The 19,612-nt window shown below is 41.4% G+C and overlaps 4 protein-coding genes across 10 annotated transcripts; 3 read left to right on the top strand and 1 right to left on the bottom strand.

The window, feature by feature from the left end:
- Window positions 1–63: 63 nt before the first annotated feature.
- nme5 (NME/NM23 family member 5) lies at window positions 64–2,814 on the top strand. The gene is made up of 5 exons (XM_044364090.1): window positions 64–897; window positions 1,712–1,917; window positions 2,161–2,261; window positions 2,361–2,479; window positions 2,629–2,814. Exons 1-5 carry the CDS (start codon window positions 772–774, stop codon window positions 2,710–2,712), a joined length of 636 nt encoding a protein of 211 aa, XP_044220025.1. The 5' UTR covers window positions 64–771; the 3' UTR covers window positions 2,713–2,814.
- Window positions 2,815–4,134: 1,320 nt separating this feature from the next.
- On the top strand, window positions 4,135–7,478 carry hnrnpaba (heterogeneous nuclear ribonucleoprotein A/Ba). 4 transcript variants are annotated; one of them, XM_044364085.1, is made up of 9 exons: window positions 4,135–4,231; window positions 4,727–4,959; window positions 5,402–5,570; window positions 5,656–5,814; window positions 5,899–6,030; window positions 6,131–6,221; window positions 6,353–6,508; window positions 6,615–6,700; window positions 7,144–7,478. In XM_044364085.1, the coding sequence occupies exons 2-8, from the start codon at window positions 4,742–4,744 to the stop codon at window positions 6,683–6,685; spliced, it is 996 nt and encodes a 331-aa protein (XP_044220020.1). In that variant the 5' UTR covers window positions 4,135–4,231; window positions 4,727–4,741; the 3' UTR covers window positions 6,686–6,700; window positions 7,144–7,478. The 4 variants fall into 4 exon arrangements, with proteins under 4 accessions (XP_044220020.1, XP_044220021.1, XP_044220023.1 ...); XM_044364086.1 differs by having other exon boundaries at window positions 4,173–4,284; XM_044364088.1 differs by lacking the exon at window positions 4,135–4,231 and adding an exon at window positions 4,499–4,517.
- A 744-nt stretch (window positions 7,479–8,222) lies between these two features.
- phykpl (5-phosphohydroxy-L-lysine phospho-lyase) lies at window positions 8,223–12,896 on the bottom strand. Its single transcript, XM_044364079.1, has 13 exons — window positions 12,678–12,896; window positions 12,443–12,561; window positions 12,150–12,309; window positions 11,984–12,058; window positions 11,809–11,896; window positions 11,603–11,719; window positions 11,395–11,477; window positions 11,083–11,308; window positions 10,535–10,689; window positions 9,276–9,365; window positions 8,987–9,120; window positions 8,793–8,839; window positions 8,223–8,448 (listed from the first exon to the last, which is right to left on the bottom strand). Exons 1-12 carry the CDS (start codon window positions 12,767–12,769, stop codon window positions 8,817–8,819), a joined length of 1,362 nt encoding a protein of 453 aa, XP_044220014.1. The 5' UTR covers window positions 12,770–12,896; the 3' UTR covers window positions 8,223–8,448; window positions 8,793–8,816.
- Window positions 12,897–12,907: 11 nt separating this feature from the next.
- LOC122990650 (protein FAM53C-like) lies at window positions 12,908–19,416 on the top strand. Of its 4 annotated transcripts, none has more exons than XM_044364084.1 (5): window positions 12,908–12,956; window positions 15,316–15,563; window positions 15,677–15,737; window positions 15,817–16,649; window positions 17,881–19,416. In XM_044364084.1, the coding sequence occupies exons 2-5, from the start codon at window positions 15,480–15,482 to the stop codon at window positions 18,145–18,147; spliced, it is 1,245 nt and encodes a 414-aa protein (XP_044220019.1). In that variant the 5' UTR covers window positions 12,908–12,956; window positions 15,316–15,479; the 3' UTR covers window positions 18,148–19,416. The 4 variants fall into 4 exon arrangements, with proteins under 4 accessions (XP_044220019.1, XP_044220015.1, XP_044220017.1 ...); XM_044364080.1 differs by lacking the exon at window positions 12,908–12,956 and adding an exon at window positions 13,266–13,345; XM_044364082.1 differs by lacking the exon at window positions 12,908–12,956 and adding an exon at window positions 13,386–13,523.
- Window positions 19,417–19,612: the final 196 nt, after the last annotated feature.

The raw sequence follows: 19,612 nt of genomic DNA, 5'->3' as shown, positions 1-19,612 counted from the left end.
TCAATTCAATGATTCTGACAAGCACAAATATGGTTATTGCAGGTAAAACTTTTTTCATCTTTTAATATAGTATATCATCAGCAGGGACAGCACTGCAAGTTGGAAGCGGTTGAAAGTCACATTACATCATGTGTCAAAGGGGTTAAGAGGACAAAAAAAATTGGACAAGTAACGATATATGTGGCAACACCTGAATCGTACTGTAAAAATTCAACACTAGTGACTTTATTGATCAATTTCAATATGAATTAAATAAAAGAATGTGTACTCATGTCAAATTAATTTTTTTATTTATAGTAAACACTGCTCGTGCGTTTCAGCCATAGCTCTTCCTCGGAGTATCCCTATTTCTTTTTAGCGTGTGAGATTTCAGATAATATACCGGTACAATTAAAACCAAGATGAATCAAGGTGTTGGGAATATCTTAAAAGTCATAAGGTGGGAAAATTATTGACTGAAATGATTTTTTGTGTTTGGGAATCGGACCACATTACCCTCTTTGTGTGGATTGTCCTTCTTGGCTCACCATAGACTTACCGATGGTATCCTAGCAACCCAAACAGTAGATATTCAGAGCGAGAGGCAGCGCGTCAGATGAGCTAGAAACCGCACTTAAATTGATAAATACTTTGCATCTACACCGTATGTGCTAGTGTTACCAGTGCTAACGTAATTTCAGTATAACTTTAATGTTGCGTAGACAGAACTGTCTAAACACATTTAACTCTGAGGATACACAGATACTTGTTTAGCACAAGTTACACGGGAAGATGGACCAAACCCCATTTCGTCGTATTTATGTGGAGAGAACTCTGGCCCTCATTAAACCAGATGCCGTCCACAAAAGTGAGGAGATAGAGGACATTATCCTCAAGTCGGGCTTCACTATTCTACAGGTTGGTTCAAATGTCTTCAAAAATACGGTAGCGGGCGTTTTGTTAGGAAGAGGTTGAGGATTTTGTTTGTGTTGTTACTTTCTATTTATAAGATGCTCCTTCATGAAGTGTCACTGCAGTATTGATTATAACCTGGTTGATACATCGGTATGGATATATTGTGATCTCTATACATGATAGCTGACAAGTAACAAGATACTGCAGAACAAATACCAGAGATGTTTAAGGTAAACAGCCATTCTATAGTTTGTCCACCAGAGAGCACTGACTAGTGTATTTTTTAAAAGAAAAATGCCTTTCTTAGTATATCATCATGGTTACACTCCTTTAGTAACCAAATGTAAGGGATCTTTATCAGAAATTAATTATCACACTCTTAAATATTAAGGTCAATATTGGCCTCAAAAATCAGGTGAGCTCTAATTCTCATTGGGAGGACAAAATAACCCCAACAGAGATGATCAGCATGGAAGAAATGCTAAATGTTTGTGACATAAACTGCTTTTTGACACTGATTAAGAGGTGTATTTTTGTCAATTCAGGTCAATTTCTTACGGTGCAGTATCTTCCTTGCTAATTGGATTTTAAAATGAATTGCTTACAAAATCTCACACCTACTAATGCATCAGATGCCATGTGGATGGTCTCCAATACTTCCTGACAAACACTGTCTCACTTAAGTCTGTGAAAATTCATCTCAATCATCTGGATCTGAGTTGAAGATAAATAAGTGGATTGTCTATGATCCAGTAAATTGGATTCAGCTTTCTGCACACATTTCACTCAAGTTTCCAATACTTCATCCCTGCGGCAGAAGCGGAAGCTGCAGTTAAGTCCAGAGCAGTGCAGTGACTTCTACGCAGACCAGTATGGAAAGCTCTTCTTTCCCAGCCTGACTGCCTTCATGAGCTCTGGCCCCGTCATCGCCCTCACTCTGGCCCGTACCAATGCAATTGCCCACTGGAAGTCCATCATAGGACCTGTCAACAGCACCAAGGCCAGAGAAACTCATCCAGAATGGTCAGTCTGATAACTTAAAAAGTGTTCCTTCTATGGCACATGTGCTTTTATTTATATGTATTGTATTACAGTTGTGGGCATTATGTGTGAATCATTGCCTTGGAAGGCTGACAGGAAAGTGGGGCCTACACACAAACCAGGCCTGTAATCTATCCCATAATATCATGCAAGATAGTTAAGTGCCTGCTAATGCATCGAATGTCAATTTAGAGGTTAAACGTTTGTGCTGTTTGATTTCTTCAGCCTTAGAGCAAAATATGGCACTTCTGACTTGAAGAACGCACTTCATGGTAGCGAGTCATTTCATGCAGCTGAGAGGGAGATTAAATTCATGTTCCCAAACTGTAAGTAATACACACACACACACTCTCTCTCTCGCACAGACTGTTATTTGTATAAAAATGCGTCTACGATTCTGTAACCCAAATGCGTTCTTGCCGCAGCTGTAATCGAGCCCTTTCCTACAAGAGAGGCAACCGAAGAATACCTGAGCAGATACGTAAACCCGACTTTGCTACATGGACTCACTGAGCTCTGCAAGCACAAACCTCTCAACCCCTGTGTAAGTATTCAATGTTCAATATTTATAGATATACAGGTGGACAGATGTATTCATTAGCCAGTTATTTATTGCCATCGAATGTTTGCTAGTGTTAAACTTTGGTTCCTGCAACATCTTACTCTATTATCCGGCACTGTTGTTCTCTGTAGATTTGGCTTGCTGACTGGCTGATCAAACACAATCCAAACATGCCTCAAATATGTGAAGAAGCCATTGTGGAAGAAGCAGAATGACATCTGGGGAAAAAGAGGGATGAATACATAATTCCAAGTGATCTAGCAGATTTGTCTGTTCAGTCCTTTGATCAAATAAAATGCCTTTTTTTTTACCACTAATCATCTGTTTGTGTTGCAGTGAAGTTGGCCTACTTACAAACCATTTGTTCTTTTTTAACTCGTTTTTTTTTTAAAGGGTGCGACTTGTTTCACAGTCTAAAGCAAACACAGAAGATTTATATAAGAACACTAGCAACTGGTTTTAATCCTTCAATAAATGGAATATCTCAGATTTGTTTATAACTCAATCTTTCACAAACACATCAAATAAGCATTAAAGTATTTTATTCAGGCTGCTTCACAGCAGCTTTCATGACAGTTAAGAGATTGATTATGCAAGAAAAACAATCTCAAAGACCACTCTAACACTAGTATGTTTTTTTATTGTAGTTCAGCTATCACAGAAGATAAATATTAAGAGATTAATTGTAAATATTGAGACATGGATGATTAAGTCTTTAAAAACAATTTGACTGTTTGGTCTGCAGCAGTTTGTAACATAATGATTGTAGCTTCATCTTTGTATGTATCTAATTCATTGTGTAGCCAGACCTTGCCAAGCTGTGGTAGATTGAAGATCTGCTGGAGAGGCTTTCTACACAAGGAGGGCTTAATGGGTATACAAATAGATAGATGGATGGATGATAAATCAAGTCATACCTCCTTTATCAAACAGACCAACACATGCCAGTTAATTTCAGATGGTCTACTATTTACAGGATTTAGAGAAAAAAAGAGCAATTTACAGTGGATCGCAGTACATCATATTATGGCCACATTGATCACCATGGAGTTGAATCAACACCTTTCTGACAGACCCGATAAACACAGCATATAACCACAAAATGAGTGTCCATTGTACTTTGTGTTTTATTTCATTATTTTTGGGGTGTCTGTTATTTCATCCAACACCTGTTCAATGTTTCTTGTGTCACTGAATAAAACGTCCATGTACAAATATAAAGAGCTTAATGACAGCTCTTTATGCGTTTATCCAATAATAATATTGCACAGAGATGCAAATATCTACATTTTAGACATTTTCCACACACTTCGTCCGTTCATTTTCGCACAACCGTGGACTGTACTACCGTTCCATTGGACTACTTTTTTGTCAAATTCATAAAGTAACAGTAGAGACTAAAGCTTTGTAGCGTTATTCGACGCAACAGTGTGTCTATTCAGCATATTTTAGCTGTCTCAAATCTAAATTTCCGTGCACTGAAGCAATCTTTTCTCGTGAGACACAGAAAAGGTACTCCGAGTTCCTTCCTGTGTGTGAAGGGCGTGAACATTTTCTGTGAAAGAAAGCGTCGCGATGTAATTGGCCGTCTCCATGATTGGCAGCACGGATCAGCCAATCAGAAGGCTTCTCTGCAGAAATGTAGTTTTTTTCTGCCGGTGCTAGAAAACCAACCACGAGTTGTCGTCGTGTGGGAGAATCCATCTTAAAGAGAGCTGTACGGCGGTGTGACCAGTAAGCAGGTTTTCCTACTTCTTTACCCTTGGTTTTTTTCATTATATTGTCAAGTAAGTACTCTGGTTGTTGTAATTATGAGTTGTATTTTCCTGTAGATGTAGATTTAAATATCTGAAATGAGTAGAAAACACAGGCCTTACGAGCACGGCCTCTGCATTACGTAACTGCGAATTTGAGTTGCACAGTCCGGGCTCGGTTTATCAGTGTGATACAGATGGTTACACGTTTTTCTATCGCTATAGCAGAAATGTGCTTTAAGGGTGGCGGGTGGTTTCTGTGTTGTGTAAGTAAACGATACGACGCTGCCATTTGCTGGCACTTGGGGAGAAACTGGGTCTTTCTGTGAATGTATGGAAAGCGACCGTGCCGGCCAAAATGGTGGGAAATGCATGTATTGGCACCGTGTAAATGGCGATGCATGCACGGCATGAGTGATTATATAACCAGTGTGATTTTGTAATTTAACGATTTTTTTCCCTTCTTTGGCCGCAGGTATAATAGTGCAAAATGTCTGAGACCGAGCAGCAGTATATGGAAACATCGGAAAACGGCCACGAAGTCGACGATGATTTTAACGGAGCCGGCCACACCGAGGAGGCGACCGACGACAGCGCCGTGAATGACTGCGGAGAAGGCGCGGGGCCCGAGGCGGACGAGAGCTCGCAAAACGGCGGCGGAACGGAGGGCGGCCAGATCGACGCGAGCAAAGGCGAGGAGGATGCGGGGTGAGTTTGAGAAGACATCCTGCGGATCTTTTACTAAACCGGCAGCACTCGTGCTTTTCCATGTTTCTTTGTTCAGCCGGCCTTTGTTGGCGCCATGTGCAGAGCGGAGGGGGGATGGGCGCATGGGTAGGGATCAAATCTAACATGTATTGGCTTATGTGAATCTACGGAGACGCGTGTTTTTTTTGTAATATTTAAGCAATTTTCAGTAAATTGCATTAATGTAGTATAATAGCACGAGGCTAAAGCAGCTGTAGCCTGCCTCCCTACGTCACTGGGTCAACAGATGTTCTGGAACAGTGTGTACGTTTGGCCCCCCTCCTGCCCAACAACCCCCCCTCCCACCCACACACATACACACACACAGAGACATATATAAAGTTGGTGTAGCTCTACTGCATGCAATGCTCAACATGTCCCCTCCCCCTCTTTCTGTGCATAGGAAAATGTTTGTCGGTGGTCTCAGCTGGGACACAAGCAAGAAGGATCTCAAAGATTACTTCTCTAAGTTTGGTGAGGTGACAGACTGCACCATAAAGATGGACCAGCAGACGGGCCGGTCAAGAGGCTTCGGATTTATTCTCTTCAAAGATGCAGCCAGTGTAGATAAGGTGAGTGGAGATACTGGTTAAGGGGGTCTTAATGTGTTTTAGAATACTGGCAATTTTCAATGTTTTGTTATGTTTATTTTATTAGGTTCTTGAACAGAAGGAGCACAGGCTAGATGGGCGACAGATCGACCCCAAAAAGGCCATGGCCATGAAGAAGGATCCAGTCAAGAAAATCTTTGTGGGAGGCCTTAACCCAGACACTTCCAAGGAAGTCATTCAGGAATACTTTGGAACCTTTGGAGAGGTACTATCATTTGCCAGTGTGTTTTTGGTTATTGAGTAATTACAACAATGCCGTTGCTTCAATATTTCTTTAACTTTTGTATAGATTGAGACAATTGAGCTTCCTCAAGATCCAAAGACGGAAAAGAGGAGGGGTTTCGTATTTATCACGTATAAAGATGAGGCTCCTGTCAAGAAGGTTATGGAGAAAAAATACCACAATGTCGGTGGAAGCAAGGTAATGGCATATCACACGTTTGTTACATGTGAAATAAGCTACAATGTATTTGCTTTCGTAAACTTAACAAATGTAAATATGCTCTTGTGTGATGTTGCAGTGTGAAATCAAAATAGCCCAGCCCAAAGAGGTCTACCAGCAGCAGCAGTATGGTGCCCGTGGATATGGAGGACGTGGCAGGGGCCGTGGAGGTAAGCGCTTCTATTCATGTATACCAAAATCTGTTGAACCTTTTCATTGGTAAACTTGCATTGTTGCACAGTAAGTACTTGGGTCCTGTGTGCCTGAGAGTTGTGACAAAGGCCTCACCTGTTGTTTCTAGGCCAGGGCCAGAACTGGAATCAAGGCTACAACAACTACTGGAACCAGGGATACAACCAGAACTATGGCTACGGACAGCAAAGCTACGGATATAGCGGCTACGGCAACTATGACTACCCTGCTGGTTATTACGGCTATGGGGGTGGCTACGATTACAGTAAGCGATAAGTGCCCCCAGGGAAAGAAAAAAGAATGAGAACTTTATTTTCTTGGTCCTCCTTGTTGTACAGAAGAACTCAGTCCCTTTTTCTCTTGTCCTCCAGACCAGGGCAATACAAGCTATGGGAAAACTCCAAGACGTGGAGGCCACCAGAGTAGCTACAAGCCATACTGATCACACGTAGTGCAGGTATGCATTTTTGCATCATCCGTGGTAGTATGAGAACATAGCTGTGACCATTGGTGCCTTTTTGACCCCCCCAAAGATCTCCATCTACTCTAAATCCATTCAAACATTGTGGTGGGGTTAGGGTAGGCCGTGTTGTGGGGTCTGTGATCATTAAAGATGGATTCATTCCACCTGTCAGCCATCTTAAGATGCATCTCTACAAACACTACTTGATCAATAAGGGTTGAGTTGGTGGTGGTTGAGAACAGGAATTAGGATCGTTTCACCTTTCACTAGGGTGCTAGGTGTAACAGCTAGCGGTTGTCCCCCCCCCTCCCAAAAAAAAAGTGTCTGTCCATTCACTGACCTGTCAAACTCATTCATGCACCTGTCTGTCTATGTGTAACTGCATGCCACATTTGGTTTATTCTCAGTAACGTTAAGCACCGTGTTTTTCTCTTAAGGTCTAAAGTAAATAAGAAAAAGAGATCCATGGTCTGACCACAGCGAACATGGGCTCTGGCTTTTCCTTTGGAGTTGGCAGAAATTTGGACTCATGCTCCATTTGTACAGATCAAGTGAGGAACTGGGGAAGCAAATGTCACTTTTCCACTTTTTATTTTATATTGTTTTGTGTCCATTTACATTTCCAGTGATGGAAGTGTTATTTTTACTGTACTTTTTGGTACCTTTTTGAATCTAATGTATTGTATGGTTGTATTTTTACATGTCTACTGGATTTACAGACGAGCAGGAGCAAGAGCTTTTAAAGCTCACGAATAAAACAATTTTGCTTTTTTTTTTTTCCTTTTCTTTTGGTGTTTCTAGATCTTTAGTTATCTCCCGTGCTGAGTGTTGGATGCGAGTTGCATGGCTTCAGATGTGGGGTGAGGAAAAATAAGGGATTTAAAGTAATCAAAGGGTTCATTGTAAGCGTGTCAACTGAATGTTTGCAGATGGCCTAGTAGACGAAGACAACCAGCATCTTTTTTTTTTTTTCTTTTCTTTTGGCTTTTAAGGAAATTCTTCCCCCCCAATCATGTCTGCAATTTTAAGTGGCTTTACTAGTGTAATACAACTGAACGCAAGCCTGTTAATGTAAGAGGGTACTCCCTCTCTCACTGGAAACTCATTCCTCTAGTGTCTTGGGCAAATTGGTAGAAATAAACTTTTGATTTATATTACAAATGGATCTTTTTGTTATTATTTGTAAAGTTAATGTTAAATGTTTTGTACTGTTAAATGGCTTGCTTGATTTTGTCACGAGTAATGTTAACATCTCTACGGATGCCTCTTTGGGAATGCTGTGGGAGAGGGCTTCACTACCTGCAGGATAAACTGGCCGAGTGTTAATACTCAACTAGATGTGAAACTGCGATACTTGAGCATATTTGTGAATGTGTCCAGGAGTTAATGATAGTGGTCTGGTAAGTGCTTAACTCAAACATACTGTGTATTGAGAACATGTTGCTGATCAGTGTTAAGTTGGGACTTATTATTTTAAATATTTTTACTGTTGGAAAAAGAACATAAGAGTCAAGATGGGGGGAAAAAAGGATTAACTGTTTATTAGTATCTTGATAAAAGTGTCTGAAGTTGATTTGTGTCACATTAGCGTCTTGTAGATTGGTCATACCCCAGGGCGGTAATGGTGTGCTGTAGCTGGCATCACTGTAAATGTTTACCTCCAATTGGCTGGGTATCATTAGAAAGGTGACTGCTTGCGTCTCCTCATTCTTCCAATATGACAGTGAATTGGCACTGAACACCTGGCGGGAAAAAAAAAACCAATATTTCACTTTTAGATTTAACAGCTCCAGAAAATCAGTCATCCGATATTGACAATAAATTGAAATCTACTGTCACCGCTTTGATATTCCCATAAAAATCTACAAATACAAAAGCAGATACGAATTTCAAAAATGGAGTGAGTCCCCACGCTGGTCAGCGTTGAGTGGAAAGCGGCAACATGTTCTAAGTGAAATGAATGAACTTGTTTGATCTACTGGAACCTCAAGTATAGACCTTTCATATCTCTACCTCTGAACTTCATGAATGTGACCATCTGACAATGTCTGATGCAATTAAAAAGTTTTCTACAGGTTTAACAAACCTTTAGATGTCTTCCTTTTCCAGTTTAAAGGTCATTGGCTTCCATGTCTAGGAAATAAGACATTTGATGATTTATTCTGCACTTATTGTGTATATATATGTATGTAAACAACTCTTTCACTGTATTCAGATATATATGTAGTTGAGGTAAATGCATACCTACATACAGTCCTGTGGTAACGTAGTGTAACTAACCTGTGAGGATGCGGTCAATACAGCGTACCACCAGCTCTGCGTCCTCCATGCTGAAGCACATAGGAGGTTTAAACTTCACAACATTTTCCCAGGGGCCATCGGTACTGACACAGATTCGATCCTCCTCTTTCAACCTGATTTAAAAAATGGGTCATTGAATTAAATCACAGAATACTACATGGCAGAGATGGTGTATACCAAAATTAGGTTATAGGTGGTAAGTCCCTTCTTTTTTTTATTATAGCAGATTACAACCAAAACTATCGACCACTGTTTTTCCCTCTAATACCTCTTCACCAGCCGTGCTGCTGTTTCTGTGGCAGGGGTCCTCTGCTCTCTGTCTTTCACCAGCTCAAGACCCACAAACAGTCCCACACCTCTGTGAAAATACAAAAATATATTTTAGCTTCCATGTTTGCATAGACACATTCTTGTCAAAATGAGAAAAATAAATGGTAAATACTTATGTAAGGTGTATTTCAGAATCACGTTTAGAGAAAGTCACTGTATATCTGCATATTATCGAAGGAAGTGTGATTGAATTTATATTAATATAGCCCATTACAAGAAGACAATTATTTTGACAAGAGAAATACTTGATTTGATCTGTTCAACATTCAGGTTAAACAAAGTAATTCAGTGCCACTGATGGGTATTTATGTCACTTTTGCCCTCCTTAATTTTTGCTCAGTATTGAAATGAAAAGCTTAAATTTGGACTCTTGGGATCAGAAATAGCAAGTGTCATATGTAGGTTGTTTCCACAGAACACATTTTGATGATGACAGTAGGAAAAACAGGTGTAATTAGTAAAATTAATGATGGCTCAATTCTATTGCTGCTACAGTATCGAGGGGGTTTCAGGACACTTTGTCAATGTTATTAGTAACACCTGTGCTTTCACTACTATGACAAGTCAATATGTATGCAGTAAAAAAGGCCTGATACACTGCAAAAAATGAAATCGGTTGTGAAATTAATAATGCATCCAGGAAATGGATTTTTGTGTTTGAGGAGACACATTTTCACTGAGGACATTTTACACACTTAAAGTTACTTACACCTCACTTACAACATCTCATAATACATTTACTTTGAATTAGTTTCTGGCATGAAAAATTAGTGTAGCCAAACTTAAAGAGTATGAACTGCTTTGCCTAAACTAGTGCAACAAAACTAATAAGAGTCAGAGAAATGACAATCAAACACTGTCATTGAGAAGAGGTCCAATCAGTCGAGATAAATTAACACCTGTGAGGATGTACCAATGGGGTTTAACGGCTTTAATTAGTCAGTATAATTAAATCATACACTGTAAATGGATATCAGTGGCCAGATCTGTTTCTCTGATTTTCTCCTTTGGCAAGAGAATCTTAATGATGACCATGTCAGCCTTGTGTCATTATTGATTAATGTGTTTAATTATTTTATGTATTTTTAAACACGTTAAATGCGTTTCTGATTCTAAAACGTCATGGACTCTGTGAATGGACTTCTGGAAATCTTAACTGAATTCATTGAGACTGCGCACTGGTCGCTGCATCCTTACCGAACTTCTCCAATTATTTGATGTCTTGTTTTTAGCTTTGTGAGCAAATCTTTCAGATGTGCTCCCACCCTTTTGGCATTTCCTCTTAGGTCCTCTTGCTCCATCACATCAAGGACAGCCAGACCGATTGCACAGGACACTGGATTCCCTCCAAACTGCATGGAATCAGAGAGAAAACAAATCATTTCACCTTGATATTTGCAGAAATGTGTGTCCACACCTTCATTAGCAATTAAATTTGTGTCAAGTCGATTTAATAGTGTGTATTTTATGCAGTACTATGGCCAAACAACAACCTCTGTCTGTGATCAATGTAGCCCCCAAGACCCTGTCTTGTAACTAAATCAGTTTAATAGTAGTTACCATCATGTAACATTATACTGTGAATGTCATGATTTATGAATGTCTTTATTACAAAGTTGCATAGACATCACTGGATTTTTGTAACAATTATCATAACTGTGACTCCACAGTCTTTATAGCTAGGAAAAGGTGAAGATGTCAACTTGAAGGATCATTTATTTATATTACTTGAAAGCAGTAATTACTGTGTTAAAGTACTCCACTCCGTTGGCTGTGAAAGCTCCAGCTATCTCTGCTGTGGTTGCCACACATGCCAGGGGATGTCCATTGCCCATTGGTTTGCCCATGGTCACTATGTCCGGACAGAAACCGTCCCCCTGCAGCTGGAAAGCCCAGAAGTGACTTCCCACACGTCCAAAGCCTGTTTGCACCTCATCTGCCACAAACACCCCACCAGCTGAGCGCACATATCTGTAGAGAGCATGAGGGAGACGCACCGTGTCATATTGTACACAAGGCTAAGCAAAAACTGAGCCTGACATTGAGCCACTACTCACTCTGCAACTTTAGCTGAGTACCCTTGGGGCAAGAGAATCTGTCCTCCGACACTTGGCAATGATTCAGCAAAGAAGGCAGAGATCTATGGAAAAAGTGACAAATTGGTTTCTATTGCAGCATTATTCATTGGGTTTCTGTATGATGAATGTATGATGATGTTTTGAATCTCACTGGTTTTGCTCTGCATGGGACTGTGTTAAAACATACCTTTCGACCTTTCCTGTGCACCTCATCTATGAGGTCTTTGACTGTATCAGCATACGCTTGGCCTGGGTTTGGATGGTCCTCTCTGTATATGCCTCTGTAGGTGTCTGGTAAAGGTGCCTAGGAGGATGAAACACATTATTTCCGAAAGGCAGGACTCTACTGTCGGTGAGCAGTTTGTGCAATGATGGTCGTATAAATTTACACACCACATGAACCCATTCTTTCTGTCCTGCCAGTTTCCGGAACTTGTAAGGACTAATGTCGATGAGGGACATTAGATGTCCATGGTAAGCACTAGTATAAAAGGAGAGTTGCATTGTAATTTATGAGCAGGTGTATTGTGAAGGGAGTGAATTTGTTGCATTGGAACAGAAATCTCACTGGTCGAGCACGATGACGTCCTCATGTTGGGTGTACTGCTGGGCCAAGCGTAGTGCGAGATCATTGGCCTCTGAACTGTCAGAAGAACAGATGTAAAACCACTGGAAATGGTACCTCAGCGGTACCTTTCTGTGGATCTAAGGGTGTATTACATAGCATTGCTTACCCAGAGTTAACAAAGTAGAAGACAGACAATTTCTCAGGCAGGGTGGCAGACAGGCGGTCTGCATACAGGATTATGTTGTCGTGCAGGAATCGTGTGTTTGTGTTCAGGAGGTCCATTTGTGCTGCTGCAGCCTTTGTTATACTGGGGTGACAATGGCCCACTACAATAGAAAGCATACTGTATGTTACTATTTCATCTTTTTGCCACTAGGAGGCAGGAGTGTGGTATTTTTCAAAGTTGTTTTTCAAAGTTTTAAAAATCATGGACTGTGCACTGGATGATGAATGTTTTACCATGATGAACGTTACTGATGCAGTCCAGATAGCGCTTGCCATTTTCATCGAATAGATATTGTCCCCTTGCTCGTACTATTTTCACGGGGTCATCTGAATAAAAGAGTCTACATGACTGCCTATAAATCGAAGGAATGACAACGTGTCAGTCCACAGGTCACTGTGACACACAATGGTGACAATTAGCTAGCATAAAGAATAATACAGGTAGTTAGCCCGTTTCACGTTTGCATACCCGATCAGTCTCCTCCTCATTGCGAGAGTTTCTTCTTTCCTGAGTTTTTCTGTTGCCATGTCCTCTTTGGGTTCTTTCTGTGTGTAACTCATACAAAAAGACTGCTGTAGCAGTAGGAGTACGAAGGGCTACGCAATAAAAGATATCAAGGTAGTTCAACGATTTAGCTTTTATGGCACATTATGCTAGATCTCGACAACCACTGCGCATGCGTCAATGGTAAGCGTTGGGTTCATAGGAATTCTGCAACACAAAGTTTTTTGTCTGTCGCAGATATAGGTAGGCTAGCTCAATTAGATATGTATTACATGGTGCCATATATTCCAGAAATAACTCTTACTGAATCTCTTAATTTCGTTCAGACATTGTCGGTTTTGATTCCATGCTGTTGCTTTATTTAGAAGGGCCTAAAATGTGGGGCTGTCAACGGGAGAGAGACGTGTATAACAAGTGCGACATATGTAGCTAAGAATTAAGCTTCAGTTGGGAACATGTGAATAAAATCAATATCTGAAAAATATGCTTTCAACAAGTATAGCGGGATTTCCTTAAATTGTTATTTTTGAGGCAGCGTATACAAAATACCTCTATATTGGTATCGCCCAAAGGCTATATATACCCCGCTGGACTGTGTGCAGCTTCGGTTGCTAAGGAACCGCTGAACGCAGGTAATACATCAGGACAGCTGTAGCACGCTAGCCTGCAAACAAGCTGCGTAACCTAGCTAACGCGACAACTGACCAGAGATACATTATCGGCCCAGCCGTGATATCTTTAACGTCATTTTTCATATTTTACTCTTACGAATCATGGCTACAGCCGGGCACAATGACAAGCCATTAACCGGTAGCAATCAGACCGAATAACCAAAATAACGCCAGTACTAAGGGCACTTGTTATCATACTAGCTAGCTAACAGAGCCGGCTAATAACTTCGTGTTACACGGGCTGCATCGTGTTGCTGAGCTAGCTTACTGTATACTTTGCTCACCAGCTAATATCTGTATCCGATTTAGCCAGTAAAGCTTATGTTAATAAGTCTCACATCGTCAATGACGAGCAGTTGTCCTGCAGCTAACGTGATAGGTTTTTATCTGGCTAACAGAAACTTTGTGTTTTTAGTGGGCAAGCTGTCTAAAACTTATTTGCTTTTTAAGTGTCTTAAGGTCAGAACTACTGTATTAACCTAACTAATACTTAATTAGTAGTGTCTTGTGCTAGATTTCCCTTGCTAGTTGTTTTGAGAATATCATGTCATTCATTTGTGGTAACATTAAAGTTTGTAGGCCAGGTTTAAAAGTGCTAAAGTTTAAAGACAGTTGGTGGCTGACAACACTGGTCTGGGCTGTTTCTGAGTAAATGCAGTCATCCTGTGGGGTTCAGAGCTCATCATGAGGTCCAGTCTGTACTCCTGTGCCGGTGAAGCAGCTTGTCTTCTGGCATGTGGGACTAGGCTAGCAATGTAGCACCATGTCTGCCACCAGGAGGAAGGCCCTGGAGGCCACATCTGACTGCTAACAGCAAGTGTTGAAGCAAAGTATTTATGAGTAGGGCTGAATATCATCAATAGTTTTAATACAGATTAAGAAAGATTATCTTAAGAAGTTGATACAGTTCATATGTTTGTCAGTTATGGTGTCAGCATTACATGTACTCTAGATTTTGGGTGCTCTGGATTTAAAAAGAGCTCTGGAAAGGTGAAATGACCATGTTGGATTTTAATTCAGTGAATATATTGTCTTTCTGTTTTGGTTTCAGTTTGCAATGTACCTTTTTTGTTCACAGCACGTTTATGGAGCTGTGTAGAGGTTTGCTGGGATTTTCTTGTGTAGTGCAAGTAAATTTTACAGTCTGTTTTGTGGATTCAGGGGGCTTTTGCATGCAAAAAAATATTAAAGGAGGGTGTGTTAATGATATGGACACACAGCCTGTCTTATGTTCCTCTGCTCTCTGGGTGCATCATGCCATTTTGGCTTTGCCTTAGTAATATAAGCCCTTAAACCTGGTCACCGTTCTTTTGTCCCCCTTGCAAAGATACTATGGCATGCTTCCAACCCCTATCCCCATTCATTTCGTCTCTCCCTCCCCCTTCCATTCTCTCTTCAACTCACAACTCTTGTCATGTCGTGTTTAATTGGACTCAACTGACTTTGATTCCCATGGTACTGCCACAAAGGTTTCCACTTAGGACATTATCTGTATTTTCTGTGATATTGCACTAGTTTGTGTTTGTTGTCCCAATAAGAAATGGCCATGTTCACTCACTAAGTGTGCATGATGGAATGTGAAGTGTTTCTTTGTTCTGGGTCTCCTCGCGTCCATGTGTGCTCTCTGCCTTTGCGAACGTGAACTTCTGCCTTTCACGTGTGAATGAGGCAGCATATAGATTCCAGCCTGGGTCTTGTATAGAAATATGTAGTCAGCACTTAACACTTATTCAGGCATTCTGTTTATTTATCTATGGGCTTTTCTGCACTACATTATAGCATGTTTGAGCACTCCTATCCAAGGCCTGATAGATCTGTTATGCAATATATAAGCTACTGTTCAATGAAGTGCTTTCTCGTAAATGTTGTCACAAGTTTCAGTTAATCATTGACATTGTTTCATACTGATCCCTTCTCAACTGTCCCTCTAGGTGGCACAAAGATGATGGTGGCATAGTGAGAAAGTTGGGTCAGTCTGGCTGGTTGAGGTGTGGAGGGGACACCACAAACCACGCCAGTATTCTGACAAATTCCCACTGCCCTCAGTGAATCTCCTCATCGTCTCCATGTCTATCCCTGAACCATAGCTACAATTATGGTGACGCTTATCACAGAGCAGCTCCGTAAGCAGAGTCTGGAAGAGCCTTATCACAAGGCTTTCTCGTTCAATGTGAATGTGGTGAGTAGGATACCAAACTATATCTTGTCCTTTTTAATTTGCTCAGTTTTTTTCCTTTGGTTCACTTCGTTTTATGGGTTCTGGTAATTTAAGTTATTATGTTTCTGTTTCAGTCATTACCCGCAGTGGGCTCCAGTCCCACTATCTCGTGGAGTGCCTGCAGATCGACACAAGGCAAGTTCATTGAATTAAGTGCAGCATTTGCAACCTATCGGTGAGAAAATGTCTCATGTTTCCCTTTTGGCATTTTCAGAGACCAGCTTAGCTACACACCCATCATCCAAAGCCAACCCTCAGGATACTTCCTGTGGACTAGACCCCCTATGGCCTCCTTACCAAGGTGGGGAACCTCTGCACAGACCAGAGGTTTCCATTACAGACAAGGCTTTCCAGAGCTCTCCTCCCCCACCTCCTCCAAAACGCCACTGCCGTTCCCTTTCTGTTCCAGAGGACCTGTCTCGGTGCCGCTCCACCTGGCATCCTAGTGCATCCAAGGTTTGGACCCCAGTAAAACGTGGTTGCCAAAGTGGAGGAGCATCTAGTTCAGGCTCTGGAGCCAGCTCTTTGCCACTTTGTGGCCCCGGTTCCTCCTTCACCTCTTCCTCCCTACACTCCTCCTCTAGCCCTACTTTCTTTAGCTTAGCACTGTCCTCTGACTCCCCACTACCATGGAGCTTCCCATGGGACCCCTGTGACACGCTTAAAGGAGCCTGCTCTGCCTCCTTTGCTACCCCTTCCTCCTGCTCCTCTTCACCGGCCCCCCTGGTTTCTCACTCAGTGCTACATCGCCGCTTCTCCCTCTCCCCTGTGCACATTCAGGACACCTCTGTGGTGCTCCTGCCCCCTCAGCCCTCCCCTGCTTCTGCTCTGACATATGGCTGTTCTGGCATGGAGCACCCTGCCCTGTCTCCGTCTCCCACTTCAGCCTGCAGTACACCATCCTCCTCTAGGCGCGACCTGCACCCAGCGCTGCCTCGATGCCATTCGCAGCCCTGCGACATGCGAAAACCTCGCTTGAAGAGGCGCCATGACCAAGATGTCCTGCCATGCCCCAGGCCAGGCCTCGACTTCAGCAAGATGACACAGGTGAGGAAGAAACACCCAATGGGCTGTCAGGGTAGCTAGTGTCTTTCAATCTCATCATTGTGGCCCATATATTGAGATGCACATAGTTACTGGTATCAGTAATGGAGTAATCAGCAGATCTGGGTTCACCTTTGCTCATGGTCCCCGCCCTTGGACCTAGGAGCAAAATAGTAGGCCTCTGACTCTGGCTCAGCATAACTGAGCTTGGCCCACACACAATCAGCTCTCCTCATTTCAGACTAGTGTTTATGTTGGGACCATTAGTGAGAAATGGACCCCCCAGGTCTGCTTCCATATCTCTGTATCACTCACAGCAGTGCAGTCAGGACTGGGTTCTGGGTTGTGTTGTTGGTGCAGCCAATTTTACCTAATTGGAGACTAAAGTCACTACACAAGTGTCTAAAGCTGTAGTTTTCCTATCACCACTAGAAGTTTGCTTTCATACAGTAACCAGGATATGATGCAGATGCACTCTGCTGAAAACAAGTTCAAACCATAATGAGACTCCGGTCACAGGTTAATCGCTGCCTGCAGCTGCTTACTAAAGCAAAACTAACTTACTTATTCATTATGCCTTGATATGAGAAGAAAAAGTTAACAAAGGCTCTCCAAACTAAATCCTTAAATGCAGACTTTGCTGGCCTTTTCAGAGATGGAATATGCAATATTTCTGGTCTCATCAATCTGTTAAAGTAATGTTTGTGTGTTGTCTTGTGGGTTTTTTTTTTAATTTATTTTGTTCCTTATGTAAATGTTCATTATAGCTTCATTCAGACATGATGGGGCCATTATAGAGGGCGTTATACTGCTCAGCAATATTATACAAAAGTAACGATGTGAAGGGTAAAAACGTGATTTCTGCTCTGTCACAGGCTGCATTAGTAATGGATTTTATTTTTGCCATTGGTGCCATAATAATCAGCAGTGCTCACTCACTCATTTTGATTTTTTTTTTTTTTTTTTGGTTCATATTTATACGCCCATTCACTCTATCAGTTCATCTATACTTAACCAAAGAAACTGGCACTTCCATGCAATCAGATGTACTTCCTGTGATGTCATCACCATGCCACCTGTATTTTATTACTTTTTGGTGTGGATGGTGATGGTTTTGGGTTTTTTTTTTGTTTGTTTGTTCGTTTTGTTCTTTTTTTTGGTGAGGTGTTTTGTCACATGTTGAAGTGCCTAGAATTGTCACGTGATGACCATGATGCTTCTTTCTCCTGTGTAGATTGGTAATGGCGAGACCCTAGTTTGTGGTACCAGTGGCTGCATAGTTCCAGTGTCTTCCCAGGCAGAGCAGCACTCGGCCTTCTCCCCCGCCGAGTTCCTGGGACGAGCGAGCATTGGGCCACTAAGTGAAAGTGAGGAGGAGGAGGAGGAAGAAGAAGAAGATGATGATGATGATAAAATAAAAAGGACTGTGACAGATGGAGGACAAACGATTTTTGAAAGAGACTGCACAGAACTTGACTTGAACCTTATAGAAGAGAACTGACCACCACTCCTTGGTGCTCAGTGTGATTACAGCATTCATAACCATGTTAAGCACACCTGTAGGCTTTGTGCGCTCTTCTGGCAGAGTCCTTGGGAACCTGCTGCCCTCCTAAGGCATATGTCTAGAGTTCATAATCAAGAACCAAGCAGTTAGGAGCTATTATCAAACTACAATGGTATGATTGTAACCTTTTGAGCTAGTTCACTGTTCAACATTTCACAAAGTCACAGTGCCTGCCTATTCAACACTCCATAGGGAAATGTGCATGAGCAAATACTGTAAGCCAGTTTTCATGCACACAGAATTTTGGCTAATATTTCATGTTGATACAAGTCTTAATTAGCGTTAACCATTGGTATGCATCTTGATATCCTTACATATACTCATGAAACACTATATACTGGAGTAAGCAGAAGGTTCCTAATATTTCCTCAGAAGGGATTTGAATACACAATAAACAACAGTTTAGTGGGATAGAGGAAAGTATTCCTCAATGCCCTATTGGATACTGGACATGACTGTATGTAAGCTGTTAAAGATGGACATAACGCTACCATGTATAGGTCAGAAATTTGATTTGCCCAAACAATATAAGAAATATTGATCTGTACGTAAATGTAGGTTTAACAGGATACATTCCAGGATTTTGCTGCAATCCCTGAAATCCCCCACAGACCCTAAAGACACATACTTTTACTGCTGTTCTGTCATTGATTTTTAGTTTTTGTCCTTTTGGAGTTACTCTACTTCATCAAAGGGAAACTTTTCTTATACTGGCAAAAAGGAAAGCTCCCCCCCCCCCCCCCCCTTTTTTTTTTTCTTTCTTTTTGTTCATATGTTGTTTTTTGATTTCAGCTTGAACTTTTAACACACCTTCTCAACAGTAATACTGATGATACTGTAAACTGACCATGCCTTAAGCTTGAAATACAGAGTTCTTGGTGCTCTGGTCTTCTTTTCACAGCCAGACATTTTTGCAATCTCCATTTGCGCTGATTCAGATAGTTTTGAATGGGTGGCACATGCACTATAATAGTCAATTGAATAACTGAATCGATGCTGCAGCTGGACTCCATAGGGCACAATGTAACGGACTGTACGGTGGTTGGGAGTACACAACATCGAGCCAATTCTGTGAGTGTATGTGACAAAGGCGGTAGTGATGCAGATGATTTGGTGGCCTTTCAGAAACGATTTTTCATGTGTTTTCAGATGGAAATATTCCTGTTGCACAATTTATGTACAAATAAAATTTAATAGAGAATGATATTTTTTTCCCAAAAAGTGTCTTGTCTTCCATTCAAAAACAAATAGATAAGGAAAGATGAACTCGGGGGGTCAACAGATTAGATTATTGTGACACCCAGTGGCTGATTTCAGTACAATACTGATACTGCATAAACTTGCAGTATTTAGTCCACTCTTACTTTACTAATGGCAGGTTTTGATGTATGACCAGTTCATT

Source organism: Thunnus albacares, chromosome 10 (genome assembly GCF_914725855.1).
Source record: "Thunnus albacares chromosome 10, fThuAlb1.1, whole genome shotgun sequence".
Lineage (NCBI taxonomy): Eukaryota > Metazoa > Chordata > Actinopteri > Scombriformes > Scombridae > Thunnus > Thunnus albacares.
This window is presented reverse-complemented; position numbering and strand designations above follow the sequence as displayed.

Coding starts and splice junctions, on each gene's coding strand:
- LOC122990650 (XM_044364084.1), top strand. CDS start 15,480: ATGGTGACGCTTATCACAGAGCAGCTCCGTAAGCAGAGTCTGGAAGAG. Junction 15,564..15,676: donor TCTCGTTCAATGTGAATGTG/GTGAGTAGGATA, acceptor TTTCTGTTTCAG/TCATTACCCGCAGTGGGCTC. Junction 15,738..15,816: donor TGCCTGCAGATCGACACAAG/GCAAGTTCATTG, acceptor TGGCATTTTCAG/AGACCAGCTTAGCTACACAC.
- hnrnpaba (XM_044364085.1), top strand. CDS start 4,742: ATGTCTGAGACCGAGCAGCAGTATATGGAAACATCGGAAAACGGCCAC. Junction 6,222..6,352: donor ACGTGGCAGGGGCCGTGGAG/GTAAGCGCTTCT, acceptor TGTTGTTTCTAG/GCCAGGGCCAGAACTGGAAT. Junction 6,509..6,614: donor TGGGGGTGGCTACGATTACA/GTAAGCGATAAG, acceptor CTTGTCCTCCAG/ACCAGGGCAATACAAGCTAT.
- phykpl (XM_044364079.1), bottom strand. CDS start 12,769: ATGAGTTACACACAGAAAGAACCCAAAGAGGACATGGCAACAGAAAAA. Junction 12,310..12,442: donor CATCAGTAACGTTCATCATG/GTAAAACATTCA, acceptor TTTCTATTGTAG/TGGGCCATTGTCACCCCAGT. Junction 8,840..8,986: donor TATTGACCGCATCCTCACAG/GTTAGTTACACT, acceptor CTTATTTCCTAG/ACATGGAAGCCAATGACCTT.
- nme5 (XM_044364090.1), top strand. CDS start 772: ATGGACCAAACCCCATTTCGTCGTATTTATGTGGAGAGAACTCTGGCC. Junction 1,918..2,160: donor AGAGAAACTCATCCAGAATG/GTCAGTCTGATA, acceptor TGATTTCTTCAG/CCTTAGAGCAAAATATGGCA. Junction 2,480..2,628: donor ACAAACCTCTCAACCCCTGT/GTAAGTATTCAA, acceptor TGTTCTCTGTAG/ATTTGGCTTGCTGACTGGCT.